This window comes from Tupaia chinensis, unplaced genomic scaffold, assembly GCF_000334495.1.
Source record: "Tupaia chinensis unplaced genomic scaffold, TupChi_1.0 Scaffold143591_1, whole genome shotgun sequence".
Taxonomy (NCBI): domain Eukaryota; kingdom Metazoa; phylum Chordata; class Mammalia; order Scandentia; family Tupaiidae; genus Tupaia; species Tupaia belangeri.
This window is the reverse complement of record NW_006203437.1, coordinates 1,063,452-1,078,611: the sequence shown is the minus strand read 5'-3', so window position 1 is coordinate 1,078,611 and position 15,160 is coordinate 1,063,452. Positions and strand designations below refer to the sequence as shown.

The window sequence follows — 15,160 nt, the reverse complement described above, 5'->3', positions numbered from 1 at the left end:
GGCCGTCAGGCCTCCCTGGCTGCCATCACTCGGGGACCCGGGCGCTCCGGCCTGCCGCGGCCCTGCAGAGATCTCTGTCCTCTCGTCCTCGTGCTGAACGCTTTTACTCTCCCCGTCTCGTACACGTAGACAGAAAGTGACTACGTGCTCACCATGTGTTTCCTGGTTTACATGAGGACTCTAAACCCTGGCTTACACAAGACGGTAAGTATTTCAGATACTCGGAAGAAATCAAAGGGAACCTAAGACACCACGCAACCCTCCGTGGCGGCAGCGCCGAGCCGCGTGGCACTCACTTGCATATGCCGTCCTCCGGGTCCTCCAGCCCGAACCGCTCGTCGAACGTCAGCTGGATCCAGACGTCGTCCTCCACGGCCTCCAGGCGCCACACCAGCACCGTGCTCCTCGGGTAGGTGTGCGGGAAGCGCGGGCTGTGGATGCTCCCGTTGGTGGACACAGCGACAACACGCTCGGGCTGTGGGTCGTGGACTCCTGAGCAGGGACAGACAGACAGCGCTCAGACCGGCTCAGCGGGCCTCGCTCCACGGCCACCCCACACACGTGTAGCACCCGACGCCACGTAAGCCAAGGGCTCTCTTCGGAATTCACCCAGAGCAGCTATTTTAACATGGTTGAGAAAGCCTATTTGATTCACACTGGAAAAACAGACTAGTCTTAATTCTTCAAGGTTTACTTTTTTTTTTTTTTTTAATGAGAGAGAGAGACAAATGGAGAGAGAGACAGAGAGACAGAGGGACAGAGAGACGGAGGGACAGCAACTCCAACAGGGTCCGACTCCACAGTCCACACAGCCTCCTGCAGGCCCGAGTGGCCAATGCGTGCGGGGAGAGCTCTGGGTGTGAACCGGCAACCTCCCACCATGGCACACCACACTGCTGCTGACCCCGACTAGGTCTCTAAAGCCCAGTCCTGAGGGGACCAGGCGGGGCACAGCGGGGACATAACTGGGCCCACGTGGGAGGGTTCGGAGTCCCGTCCCAGGCCACCCTCTGCATGCCAGGAGCGTGTGGCCGCTCTCCCGCTGGCCAAGACTCGGGGAACAGGGCCCGGGGGCTTATTGGGGTGCTTCTCTAGTGTGGGCGAAGATGAAAAGGCCAGGCAGGGCCGGCCCGAGGTGCAGACACGCCACATGGAGCTGAGTTAGGACCCGATTCTCCAGGAGCTTCCCAAGCACACACTGTCACAACACAAATTAGCGGGTGCAGTTTTATTTTTAAAAACACAAATATTGATTACAATATCCTAAAGCAGAAAAGCTATCGTCGATTAATTATCTAAAGATACGCCTCAGTTCATTTATGTGAGCAGTATGAAGAACTGCAGGAATAACTGTGAGGCTGAACGGGCCCACCTGGAGGGGTGCAGGGAGGGGCCCCGAGAGGCTGTGAGCAGCATGGGCGTTGACAGCCTCTGAGGGCACTTCACCAGAGTGCTGAGCCTCAGTCACGGCCGCCTCGTGAAACCACGAAAGGGTACCAGGAAAACCCCGACCTTCCCATGGACTGACATTCCTAAAGGACCCCACACGCCAAATGACCACGAGGTAAAGTGTCAGCCCACCCAGCTGCGGTTACCAGTGAGAGGATGTCCATGAAGGCCATTCACCAAGGGAGCACTCACTTGTCCACACGAAAAGATGCGAAAACGGAGGCGGCCATGAAAGCTAAGTGCTCTGGAGTCCAACAGGGAGGAGCCTTAGCTATCTCTTACTCAGTTTCTGATGTAATTGTACAGGTTTTGGTTTTCCTTCCTTTCCGTTTTTTAGTTTCTGCCATAGGGTGTGTGTGCTCGCCAGAGAGAAAGAGGGAAAGTGAGAAATCCCCCCTGGGACGCCACGCTGGAGCCCCTTCCCCTCCATCCTCCTGCCAGGATCTTGGGCAGCCAAACACTTGCACCCAGCATGTTTATCAGGCTGCCGGGTGCTGCCGGGTCCAGGACTCAAATCACACGGCGGGCCATGTGCGATCCAGCCACTGTAACCTCCACACCACCTTTTTACATCGAATTGTTTTTAATTCTCCCACACAATTTCTCTGAGAAATGACAGTGGCAGAGAGGAGAGCTGGGCAGACAGACAAGCAGCCCAGGTAGTGGGGTTTCCCTGGTATGTGTGCCCAAAGGTCCCAGAACTCAAACCCGAATGCACCTGCCATGAAGGTGTGCCTGCCCGCGCCGCCCCGCCTGCCCACGGTGACACAACTTTAGCAGCTGCTCTGTCAAGAGTGAGTCTCACTCAGGTAACTAATAGTTCTTTAAAAATGTTTCCCATCAGATTGAAATGCCTGTCCCATTTTGTCTCACAATAATTGCTTCCTGTGTGAAGCAGCCTTCCAAACACTGCCCTTCTCACTCACCGTGCCGTGCAGGAAGCGCAAGGCTCCAGGGGCGGCCTCCTGCCTGCCCCGTCGAGGACATGTGGCTGCCATGATGCACCGGGCCCTGGGCTTCGCATCTGTCCCCTTTCTCGTCCGCAATGTCGTTAGGCTGTACTGACATGTAATTTAAAGACTGGGAATCGGGCCCTTACTTGTGGTCAAAGAATTGTAAATTTTCTTTTAAGTTAAATTGCTGCTTTCAAAAAATTTACGTTGAGATGCAATGAGGTTTACACCAAAAACACAGGATTTGCAGATGGCATTGAAGTTTTATGTAAATCTTAGGTAACTAGGCCTATAATCGAAAAGAAGAAACCCAGCAAGCATTAAGTTCTACCAAAGTAAGACTCGGAACTTACACCCCTGCTGTTTCAACAAACATAACATTTCACTATTATCTTAGGGATGAGACAACTGTATACATTGTGACTAACTGGGCGTTTGTTTTCTGTCAGACCAGAAATACACTTAGTCCCAATGAACCAGAACCAATGTCTAGTCGAATCATAAAAATAGTCACAGCGGGGATTTGCAATGTGTGTCAGAGAAACAATTGTGCATCTCAGATGAGTGTGACGTGGAGGCTGCAAATATATGAAAAGATCTTTTTTTTTTTTTGAGAGGTTTTTGCTATCGGGCGCGTGTGCTCCTCAGAAAGAGAGACAGAAAGCGAGAAATCACCCCCTGGGGGAATGGCCACGTCGCAATCCCTTCTCCATTCTCCTCTCGGGATCTTGGGCACGCACGCACACGCAGCCGGCGTGAGTTTAAGTCACCGGGTCCAGGACGCGAATCGCGGTCAACTACAAAGGAGTCCAGCAACATAGTCCTTATGCCAACTGCTGGTCCCAAGACTTCACTTTTAAATTATAATTTTCACAAATTCCTATTTAGCTACCCAACCCCTCCTGAGGTGCAAGTATTGAAAACTACTACGATGTGAAAACAAAGAAGGAAAAGGAGAGACTAAGTACCAGGACTAGAATGCGGGCAACACACATGCGCAGCACAGCAACACAGGGCCGTCCTAGACGTGTGCGTGTGCAGTCGCTCCGGCCCTACACGGCAGCTCAGCAGCTCCCCAGCACGCAGCACATGACGCTAACCCTCCATCTTTTCTTTTCCTGTAATCGCCACCAGGCACATGCGCCCGCCAGAGAGAAAGCAAGAGCCAGAACGCACCCCCAGTGGGGCGAGGCCACGCTCCAGCCCTCTCCACTCTCTGTCGGCGGAATTTGGGGCACGCACGAAACGGTATCCGGCATGTTTTCAAGTCACGGGGCTGGATTCGAATCGTGGTGGCCGTGGGGTACCCAGCGTAGCCAGTGCAGGACGGGGCAGCCAGGTGGGCCCTATCAATCATCCACTATGGCTGAGAAGGAGAGCCACAGTAAGAGACAGCAAGGTCGGCCGCGGGTACTTCAGACGGCAGCAGGCAGGTTTCCGGGTACCACCCAGCTCCTAAGGAGAGCGCCCGCACCAGCTCCGTACTGAGGGCTGAACTTGGCTTCGCCAAGAGGAGTGCGAGGCCTGAGAACCCGGCGGGACAGAGGCCCCAGCCCTGGATTCCTGTGGTGTGGGTAAGGGCTCTGTTTCCAGTCTCCCGCCGAGGTGCGCCTCCCGCTCAGGAGCAGGTTGACTTCCGGTCTTGAGATTGCTGGCGTGCTGACTTTGAACAGAAGCTAGGTCCCCACAGGGTGAGACGTGCTTCCTCGGGAGTGGCCGCACCTGCCTGCAGCCCTCCCCTGGTAAGTGCAGGCGCACTGGCCTCCTGCCCATGTGCTCCGCTCTGACCACGCGTGGCCTGGGACAGCCTGCTCTCCGGCCGGCCGGTCGGTTTAGACAGCTCTTCCTGCTTGCTCCCGTGACCCTCCTTCAAGTGGCTCCCGGCTGCCCCCTTGCCCAGGACACTGAGAGTAGCCCCATCCTAACCGTACGTATCCCACCTGCCCATCAAGCCCAGACTGTCTACAAGCACGCCGTGGTGTGCATCACGTTTCACCCCGGACATTACCACGAAAATATGCAATACCGAGGACAGAGACCCAGACGCCAGGTCCTGTTCTAGTTTCAGGTTAGTTTTCCACATTTTTAAAACGTAGCGAAGTAAAACTAACTTCATCGCGGATGCTAGTGCTGTTCCTAAACTGCTAACAGGTAAGGGAGAATAAGATAAAATCCGCTATGTTAGGTAAACCCCAGAACTAACGTAATTGTTTCAGACATGAACTCACCCCAGGACCTCTCCGGCCACACCCGAGTGAGCGCCTCACAGCGTGCCCCGTTGGCACCTTTGTGGCCAGTCCCTGGGACGACTTCCCGCTTGGCTCTCTAGACTGACATGCACACATTCGCCCCTCTTGCGGCCACAGTGACCCCCAAACCTCGGGCTGGGCATGTCCAAAGTCCTTTCCCCCAACTCCTCTGAAGTGAGGACCCGACTGCAGTCATCCACCTCAGCTCTCCAGATCTAGAATCCGCCCCGCCATCTGAGCTGTCCCTTCGTGTCCCTTAACCGGTCTCTCCCCTACCCTGGCCTGCCCTGCTCTGGCAACCAGTCTACTCCCTTCTCTGAGATCAGTTTTCCAGCGTTCCCAGAGAAAGACACCCTAATGAGCCTGACGTGATCAGTACACGTCATGGTCACGCGTCGCGAGGGCTCGCAGTGCCCCAGTATGCAAATCGTGTCGATAACGCCCACTGCCTGCTCTCTCTAAGCCCAGACAAGCCCCGTGACATCCCCAAACTCCAGGGGTGCAGGGACACGCTGCTGACCACGGTGCACATGGGCTCAGGGGTCAAGGCGGGCGCCACCGTGGTCCGGAGCATGCCAGGGGGTGCCCAGATGGAGGACATGGTGAGGTAGGGGGTTTCTGAGACAAAACAGACCTCGGCCGTCATGCCTCAACCAAGTATTTAAAAACAGGAGTTATGTTTTGATCTTTTCAAACCCATGGCTTGAGAAAGTTTTGAACTTCCTCAAAACTGATCAAAGGTATGGATGCTCAAACCAGAAAATTACATATCCACGCATGTACACGTTCAGCCCTCCCACAACCCAGACCGCCCCCGTCCCCGCCCCCGCGCGGCCCGGCACCGTCCTCCAGCCGTCAGGCGTCCATGAGCTGGAGGTTGAGGGCACGGCTCCGAGAACTGCCTCGGTGTAGGTGGAGAGAGGGTGAGTCCTTACCCAAGATCAGAGGCTAAGTGGCACTTGAAAATCAAGACACGCACAGAGACACAGACACACAGACACACAGACAGACACACGCAGATACACTCAGACACACACACACAGACACACACACGCAGACACACACACAGACACACATACAGACACACAGAGACGCACACATACACACACATACATAAACACATACATAGATACACATATGTACACACAGAGAAACACAGAGACACACATAGGAACAGGGACACACACAGGAACATACACAGTGACACACATACACAGACATATACACAGAGACATACATACACACATACACATACACACAGAAACAGAAACACACACATAGACACATAGACACACACACACCGTACACATAGACACACACAGACACACAGACACACAGGGGCACACAAACACAGACACACAGAGACACACACAGACACACACACACACAGGGACACACATACATATGGACAGACATACACAGACACACAGGGACACACACAGACACACTCATATAAACACATACATACATACATACACACAGAGAAGCACACACTATACACACAGAGAAGCACACATATACACACACAGAAACACACACTATACCCACACAGAAGCACACATATACACACACAGAAGCACACACTATACACACACAGAAGCACACACTACACACACAGAAACATCAGAGATTTCCTTGTTATCAGTGTATCTGTATTTGCTGAAACACCATCAAGGCAAACAGCGGCCACACCACATCAAAGCCCAAACCCATCCTCTGCAGAGGCTGAACTGAGAAATGCGATTGACAAACCCCTCTGTCTGCACGCTGCTTCTCAGCAATCTAACACAATAGGTGACCAACAAGGTAGGCCCCTTCAACACCAAAGTTAACATTTCAGCCTCACTCAGCAATAGCAGCCTTCCACGTCCCCTTGGGAGCACACAAGGACAGTTTTGTTTTCAACATTGCTCCTTTTTAACCCAAAAGTTATTCATGGCAAATTTTAACTGGCACATTCAAATGACCAAAGCTAAGTAATTCTGATCAGTTTTGCACTTACGATAGAGTAACGCCTCACTAATTTGTGTTTATGAAAACGCTCCCTTCTCCACTCCACTCCAAACTTCGGAAACACTGTTACTACATTACAGTGACTGTCAGTGGTGAAAATGCTGTCCAGATTGTCACTTGGGGCATGGACCTTTAAAACGTAGCTTCCTGCTCTCCAGGAATGTGGCCAGGAAGGAGGCGAAGCTTCACACCCGCCTTGCACTTCCAGGGAGTCAGATGGAAGCGACCTGTGTGAACATGAGCACCAGGAGACTCAGAAGCAAACGGAATGAGGCCGAACCTGCTTCCCTGCTGGGATCGTCCTTGAGGGGGGTCCTCAACCATTGCACCTCGATCCCTGCACCCCAGTTCCTGCACTTGCTTAATTCTACTCGCCCTTGGGCCTCGGCACAGACGCCGACCACCCCAGGCAGCCCTCATGCACTCTCCCAGCACGCACACGGTGACGGCACACAGCACTGCAGCCCTCATGCACTCTCCCAGAGCGTGCACGGTGACGGCACACAGCACTGCAGCCCTCATGCACTCTCCCAGAGCGTGCACGGTGACGGCACACAGCACTGCAGCCCTCATGCACTCTCCCAGAGCGTGCACGGTGACGGCACACAGCACTGCAGCCCTCATGCACTCTCCCAGAGCGTGCACGGTGACGGCACAGGCAGCACTGCAGCCCTCATGCACTCTCCCAGCGCGCACACGGTGACGGCACAGGCAGCACTGCAGCCCTCATGCACTCTCCCAGCGCGCACATGGTGACGGCACAGGCAGCACTGTGACTGGAGTAAGTGAGCCTTGGCTGATCGCCACCCGGTGAGAGGGAAATGGCCTTCCTCACCACCTCCCCAAGGCGTGCAGGGCCTCACAGTGGACAGAGGGGCCAGGATTTGGGGCTCAGAGGAGGGGAAGAAAGCAGTGTGAGCACAGAGCGGTGACCCCGTTGGTCGCACATAGAGAGGATGGTGGTTTGCCAAGCAGGATGCACCCAAACTGCAGCAGGCCAAGTTGTATCAGAGATCAAATTCGCCAGAGAGATGGCCCACAGCCATAATTAATAAGGCATATTCGCTCAGAAATGCCTATGGCTCCCTAGCACCATACAGATGAAGAAACAAAATTGAGTCCAACATTCAAAAACGCATTCAGATCCCGCAGTTGGCTCAACAACACTCTGAGAGGCTTCGGAGCTGGGGGAAGGGGTCACAGTGGGAAGGGATCTCAAGCCCTCTCTGCGAATGCGCGAATGCCCGTTTAAGTCTTCTAGGTGCTAATACTGACTTTTAATGAGGCTTAGAGCATCTGTGCATCCTTTAAAAATTACATGGTGGCTTTATGACATTAAATGTCTAACAATGTAATTAAAAATGTCACAAAACATAAACTTCAACTAATACTTTAAGATAACCTGTCACCATGGCCCAACGGCTACCATCCCATCTTATGTAATGAGATTTAAGCCCACACCCCCTACTTCCAACTTTCAGTTAACCAAGTATCTCTGGCAGTTCCTCTCAGGCACCCTGGAAAACTTAGACTAACATTTAACCTTGCATTGTATTTCATAAATCCTGGCTTGAAAATTATCATGTAAAATGCCTATTTGATTGTTAAATTCTTACATTGAAAACAGCAAACTGTAACAGGTTTAGAAGAAAATGAGACTTGAGGGTGGGTAGAGACTGGACAGATGCTTAGTTGAGAGTAATGAGGGAGGGAGCTGAGAGAGCGACAGGAGAAAGTTCTAGGGAGTCCAGCAGGGACATCACAGGTATTAGTGTAGCATCATGGGGCAGTTTCTTACCGGCCGTTCTCGTCTGTCGGTAAAATATCCACACACTCACTACAAACCCTCTTGTGATGGGTGGAGTACCCATAGAATACCAAAAGATTAACTGCTATTTCATCAAAAAGATGTTCCCAGGCCAGCAGGTGGCATGGAGGTAAAGGTGGGTGGATTCCACATGGCCAACTGCACAGCTCAGCCCTTGGGCCTAGAGACTTGAAAACCACACTGGACGCATGTGCATGTATGCCCCCAAAATGTCCCCAACGCTGGAAAGGGAAAGGAGGAGAAAGGATTGTGGCATGGCCATCCCCTCAAGGGGTGATTTCTCACTTTCTCTTTCTCTGTCTTCTGGCAAGCACATATACCCTGTAGAAAAAAATAACCATCCCCATAATGCTTGCACTCTATTTGAGATATATTATTATTTTTTAATGTGGTGTGTTTAAACAAAAAGGTAATTTTCATGTGCACTGGATTATGTAAACCATGGTGAATGGACACTGGAAGACTAATGGTTACTGACCACCAGCCACAACAGAGTCCTGACTTCGCTCTCTCCTCGCTGTGCTGGTGTCCTTTCTGGCGGACTGGGCGCCTCCCGAGCCCAGTGGGGAAGAGCCGAGCTACGAAGGGCCCCAGGCCCCACCCCGTGGCTGCCACATCACGAGGTCAGGCTCTGGTCGGTGATGGGGAAGGTACTACCACATGGAGACGTTTCCCTTTCTATGCCTGGATACCGCGGTCCACAGCCTCTGCTAAGCACGGGCTCTCCGACCTGCAGAGAGGGGCTGTTCTCCTCCAGGGGCCACACACCCACCAGGGCTCTCGCACACACATGCTGCTCTCTCCTCCACCATGGTGACAGAGCTGCAGCAGAGCTGAGCTACAGCCAGGCATTGACCTCGTGGTGGGACCTGCTGTAGGCACAGCCCTGGACGCCAGCCCGGGGGCAGCCACACCATGGAGGTGCGACATGGGACACAAACACCCCAAGGGCCAGACGTCGGGACCTGGGCCAAAGACGTCCTTACTTGGAGTGTGTATGTCTGCATGCAAGAATGTGTATGTGCTGTGTACATATGTTCATGCGCGTTCATGTATGTGTGTGTACAGGTGTGTTCCTCTTCCCCGGTTGGGTTATTGCAAAGCATGCATTCAGTTAGACGCCATCAGCTAGGGCCAGCAGGTGGCATGGGGATGAGCAGCGCTGGATCCCACGTGGCCTACTTTGTGGTTCGAGCCTCAGACCTGGTGGCTTGAAAACCACGCCATGCACATGTGCATATGTGCCTGCAATCCCAGGAGGAGAATGATGAGAAGGGACTGCCATGTGGCCATCACCCCCAAAGGGCGATTTCTCACTTTCCCTTTAACTCTGTCTCTCTGGCGAGCACACACACTCTATGGCAAAAACCTTAAAAAAAAAAAAAGTTTTATTTTTATTAACGTAGTCAGATGCGATTTACTCTTATAATTAAAACACTGCAGAAATACCACATCAACCTCTGGGGTCAGTCATTCCCATAACAGAAACAGATCCTCTGTAAAAGGAACGCATAAAGGGGGCGGCCGGAGTCTACGCGGTGAGGCCACCCACTCAGTCTCCTCGTACCAGCCTAGGTTAAGGTCCCTCTTCACCCGCGTGGCTGCTGGGCCGGCCACAGCACACTAGCACGGCTTTCGAGGCCACAGACCTGTGTGGACCTGGAAAATCTCCGTCCAGCAAACGTGTTCTGTAAACACGTTCATATCATTGTCGTTAGAAATCACTGGTGTGACCCAAAAAATTTACAGAACAACTAAGTTCTTCTGTGTATAAAATTCCAAATTCATGGAGAAATGAACATATTCCTAAACAGGTATTATCACTAATATTATCAGCTCTCCCACAGTCGTAGCGTTCTAGTAGGAAGACCTGATTACACACTAGCTAGACTGAGATGAAGATTACTTTAAATCTGTGGGTCAAATTCTATGTTCTTTGGGTCTTAAAAAATAGGGAAGAAATCTAGTTCAAAAATAACAAAGAGAAAACAATCACGCTATTCAACGCATTTAGTCACTGCTATTTTAAAACACATCTAATCACTATTGCCACAGGAAAATACCATGGAGAGCAATTAAGTTGGAAATAAACAAAACAGTAGTTTCAAAGAAAACTCAAAAGCCATTTTCTTCAAGCCCTCTTTTTACACAAAACATAAAAGTAAAGATTCTCTTTCCAAATACCACTCAATGTTGTTAGCATAACCAACATTTGCTACCAGTTGTTTTGAAAATAAACTACAAAATTCCTGAAATGGGGCAAGGCAACACACAGACTCTAAGACAGAAGACCAGGTCGGTCAGCGATAGAAGCTGCCTTTACTGCCCATGAGGGGGCGGGGAGAGTGCCCTCTGCAGCGGAGGCCGGAGGCCGGTGCAGGAGTGCCCCGACCTGGCCCTGGCCCACTGCGGTGGCTTCAAAGCCCCAGAGAGCTCCTGCCCCGGGCCCGTGCTCCGGACCCGGCTCTCTCCACATCCCTCATGTAAGCCCGGCTCAGCTTCTCCTGACCAGTCTGGAAGAGACGGTGAGAAACCCTTCTATGGCCGCCCTGCGGACGTCCGAGTTCACGAAGCGCCTGAGTCAGCCATGGTGCGCTTCCTGCTGGCAAGACCGCACTTTGATCCTGTGGATTATCGTAAGAATCCCATCTCACTGGCTGAAGTTCCCATGTGTTTCTCTCTAGGAGGGCCCCAGGATGTCATGCCAACAACACGTGAACACACATGCAAGGAGCAAGCAAAGCAATAGAAAAGACACAGAGGCGGAAAGACTACAGCCAGGAGGTGCTCGCGCTCCCTGGCAGGACGGGCAGAGACGCCTGGGGCAGGAGAATCCTCAAGGGCGCTGGGGGGCGGCTGGAGCTGCAGGCGCGGAGCTGACACCCTGCCCACGCTGAGCAGCATGGACCCTCAGCCTGGAAATCCCTCGGTGGTTGGGTCCAGATGCAGTGGAACATGCAGCTCTGGAGATGGCCGCCCACAGGGCGACTGCAGTCCGAAGCCCCAGCCTGGCTAGCATGAAGCATGCTGGCCCTGTGTGTGCCCAGGGTCTGGCCGGCTGGAGGACTGGGAGGATGAGGCTGGGGAATGACTAGCGTGGATAGCGCATCTCGCTCTCGGGCTCTTGGGAACACGCACACGCTCTACCCGGAAGGAAGACAAAGATGGACTGTGCAAAAGAGGAAGCGAGAAGGTGCGGCCCAGGCGGCCCTTTGGAAGACGACGGAGTAACAGGAAAAAGACAGCCTAGGTGGCAGCCCACCCAATGTTCCAGCATCTGCACACTTTTAAAGAGCTGTACCACCAACTCTGAACACGAAAGTACACTCCATGCCCTGAGCTAGCTATGCGAGACACCGGTCGGGAGTGAGGAGGGGAGAGAAGCCAAGGGGAGAATCCCACGGGGCATACCTGACCAAGAGCATTTTATAGTTCGGGAAATCAGTTTCCACCGCAAAAACAGTCAAAAACAGACAGTCCATCTAGACACAAAATGGTTTTGCTCCACGGCCTCGGTACACGAGACCACTACCCTCCCAGCACTCCAGGGAAGCAACACACGAAAGAGTGAGCCAAGGGGCAAACCCTCCGGCCCCCGCCTCCTCCAGGGATGACTGACTGGTCACGAAGGTCCACTCGGCTCCAGGTAAGTCAGAGCGGCCACCGCCAGCCTGCGGCAGCGCCCAATGAACACCCACTGCTGTGTTTTGGGTGCCTTCGGATGAGAGAAAGACCTGACCGCTTCCTAAGCACCTGCCTGCCTGAGCTGCCCCTCCTGCTGCTGCAGGTCCCTGGCTGCCCGCACAGACAGGCCGCAGACCCTGGGCCACAGCTGGGCAGCATCCTCGCAGGCCACCCAGGCCGGTCGCTGACACCCGTGAGTGCCGGGTAACTGGCACGTGGATCCAGGAAGCTTGTTCAGAAGGAGTTTAACTGACCCTCTATGGCTCAGCGTCTAGAAGGGGTGACAGCAGAAAGACTAAGAGCACCCCAAGCTACAGGCCAGGAGCACTGACCTCCCCGGGGCAGGACCCAAGGGCTGCGGGGCTGGCCACATGCTCCAGGTCACCCAGCAATCCCAGGCCAGGCTGGTGATGGCAGAGGACACGGCAGTCCCTGCTCACAGCTGCCCCAGGAGAGCCACGGAGGTGGAGGTGATTGCACCCCCTAAGGCTGGCCCTAGAATGGAGGCTCCAGGCAGCTGGTCCACCGCGCTCAGGGCTCACCGCACTCCTCACCACACAGCAGATGTTTACACAGCACTCAGCTCAGGCCCACCGCGGACCCGTCTTCGTCCGGACCCTAGGCGCTACATCTAGACAGTTTTTTGCTTTTTTGAGAGAGATGTCTGCTATAGGGTTCATGTGCTTGCCGGAGAGACAGAGAGCCAGAAAGTAAGAAATCACCCCCCAGGGGGATGGCCACGCAGCAACCCCTTCTCCATTCCCCTCTCAGGATGTTGGGCACATACACGTGCACCTGGTGTGAGTTTCAAGCCACTGGGTCCAGTCATTGAACCGCAGCTGACCACGTGGGAGTCCCGCCATGTGGACACTACACCACCACCTGCTGGGCCCACGAGGTGCTTTTCTTCTAACAGACGTGAACACTGCGCAGAGAACGTCAGGCTCGTCTTCGCTACTGCAGGGCAACCCTCGTGAGAAGTACCTCCCAGCAACGCCCAGAAACCCCTCGGCATCCGACTAAGGCCTTTACAGCACATGATTGGGTTTAAAAATAGCTACTGCTTCATAAAAAGCATAAATAAAAGCATGCCGGGGCACTGTCCCTTACTTAGGAAAAAAGGTTTATTTACTCTATTATCAGGGACACTTCAAGGCTCTATGCTCTCTTGTGATCAGGAGTCTATTCATTTTCATCTTTTCTACAATTTACATCTTTAAGAGCACCATTTAAAAAGAAGTCATAAATGAAAGCACTTGAATTCATCTGGTTGAGGGACACTTACTATACACTTCAAAGTCTTCTGCACCAGTAAACTCGTACTGCAATTTCATTTCCATGAACTTTTTGGAGCCCCCCCTCCCCACCAATATAATCCTAGAATAAAATGAAAAAGAGCAGCTGCATCTTTTTTTCTTTGTACAATTCATTTGTTTTTTTTTTAATTTATTTTCTTATTTTAATTTACATTTAATCACATATGCTTTTACGGTGCACAACATCACTTTTTCCAGCACGATTCCAAACTGGCCACAGAGGATTCCCATTCTTGTGGATTCTCGATATGAGACTAGTGGGCTGAAGTTTAGTGGTAACCCCACGTCACCTCGCAGCACCTCCTGTGGTCACGTATAGACACATATAGCCATAGCGTGGTAGAAGGGAGTCGACAAGGCCCAGGCCCCACGGGGAGGGCCTGTCCTGTCCTGTCACCTCCCACCGTGTGCACACGCCTGTCAACACCCCATCACCTCCCACCATGCACTCATGTCCCTGCTGCGTGGATGTGGCACATCTGCTCCCTGTTCTGTCGGGGACTCTTCCGTGCAAAACAGCCCATGGGGAGCCAAGGTGATGCCAGAGCTCATGAGCTCACCCCTCTCTAAGAGCACACGTGCCCGCTGGCAATAAAAGATGCTGTGACCGTGGGTTTGCAGAACCCTCGTTCTGTCTGTCCTGTCGCCCAGTGCCCACACCGTCGCCCAGTGCCCACACGGTGTTTGTTGGCCCACCATAACTACTCTAACTACTTTTGCTACAAGGAACCAGAGCGGACACTGTTGCTAGTGCCCATGTTAAACAAGAATACAAAATTACAAACACGGGTTCTTGTCCCAGGAAATTAGAACATGAAAGTAAAACTAACAATTCCAAAATGGAAATGTAGCTGCATAGGTCTTTGCTGGCCCTAGTGGGAGCAAGTGTAACAGTAACTTCCTAGAGATTGCTACTAACTTCCCCACTTACCCCACGCCCTAGTCTGCCAAACCTGTCTGCCCGTCATCTCCAGAGGGCCAGACGCTGACACAGTGGTAAAGCAACGATCCGCGAGGCTGACACGACGGGAAGAACCCAGGACCCCGCAGGAACCTCCTGAACACACAGGCACACGTGCGGCACACAAGCAGAAGGACCTGCGATGTGCAGGGGCTGAGGGAGCAAAGGTGAGCTCCTCTCGGCTCCGAGCACCGCCGGAGGTCACGCTGTGCAGTAGCGTGCATGCTTGCCCCGCTGGCACAGGAGCTGCGTCAGCTCACGGAGAAGGAACTCGGTGAGTCAGATCCTCAACAAGAAGCAACAAGTTCAACCCTCCAAACAGAATCCTGGACTCGGCCGGGCCAGCTCAGGGTTTTCACTCTTGAACCTAAAAAGTGCAGTCAGACTCCTAAAGAGAGCTCGAAGAGGCGAGTACATTAACAGTGCACGCTTTCCGCCCGTGACCACGGGGGTTTGCATCAGACGTGCGAGCCAAATGCAATAGGTTTTATCATTATATATTCAAATCGTGTCTTGTTTACATAGGATACCTGGGGGCCAGCAGATGGCACGGCAGTTACGTCGCTGGACTCCCATATGGCAGACCACAGATCAAGCACCAGACCTGGTGGCTTGAAATTCACTCCGGGCATGTGTACATGTGTGCCCAAGATGCTGGAAGGAGAATGGAGGACAAGGGATTGAGGCATGGCCATCCCCTGGGGGTG

General features: G+C 52.9%; 1 protein-coding gene across 1 annotated transcript in view; it reads right to left on the bottom strand.

Moving 5' to 3' along the window:
- PDGFC (platelet derived growth factor C) overlaps positions 1 to 2,447 on the bottom strand; it is a 38,101-nt gene extending 35,654 nt beyond the window's left edge. Inside the window, exons 1-3 of the mRNA XM_027766565.1 lie at positions 2,376 to 2,447; positions 1,306 to 1,474; positions 297 to 492 (exon numbers count right to left, since the gene is read on the bottom strand). Coding sequence (XP_027622366.1) covers positions 297 to 492; positions 1,306 to 1,474; positions 2,376 to 2,447 — 437 coding nt within the window. The remainder of the gene's footprint in view (positions 1 to 296; positions 493 to 1,305; positions 1,475 to 2,375) is intronic.
- Positions 2,448 to 15,160: the final 12,713 nt, after the last annotated feature.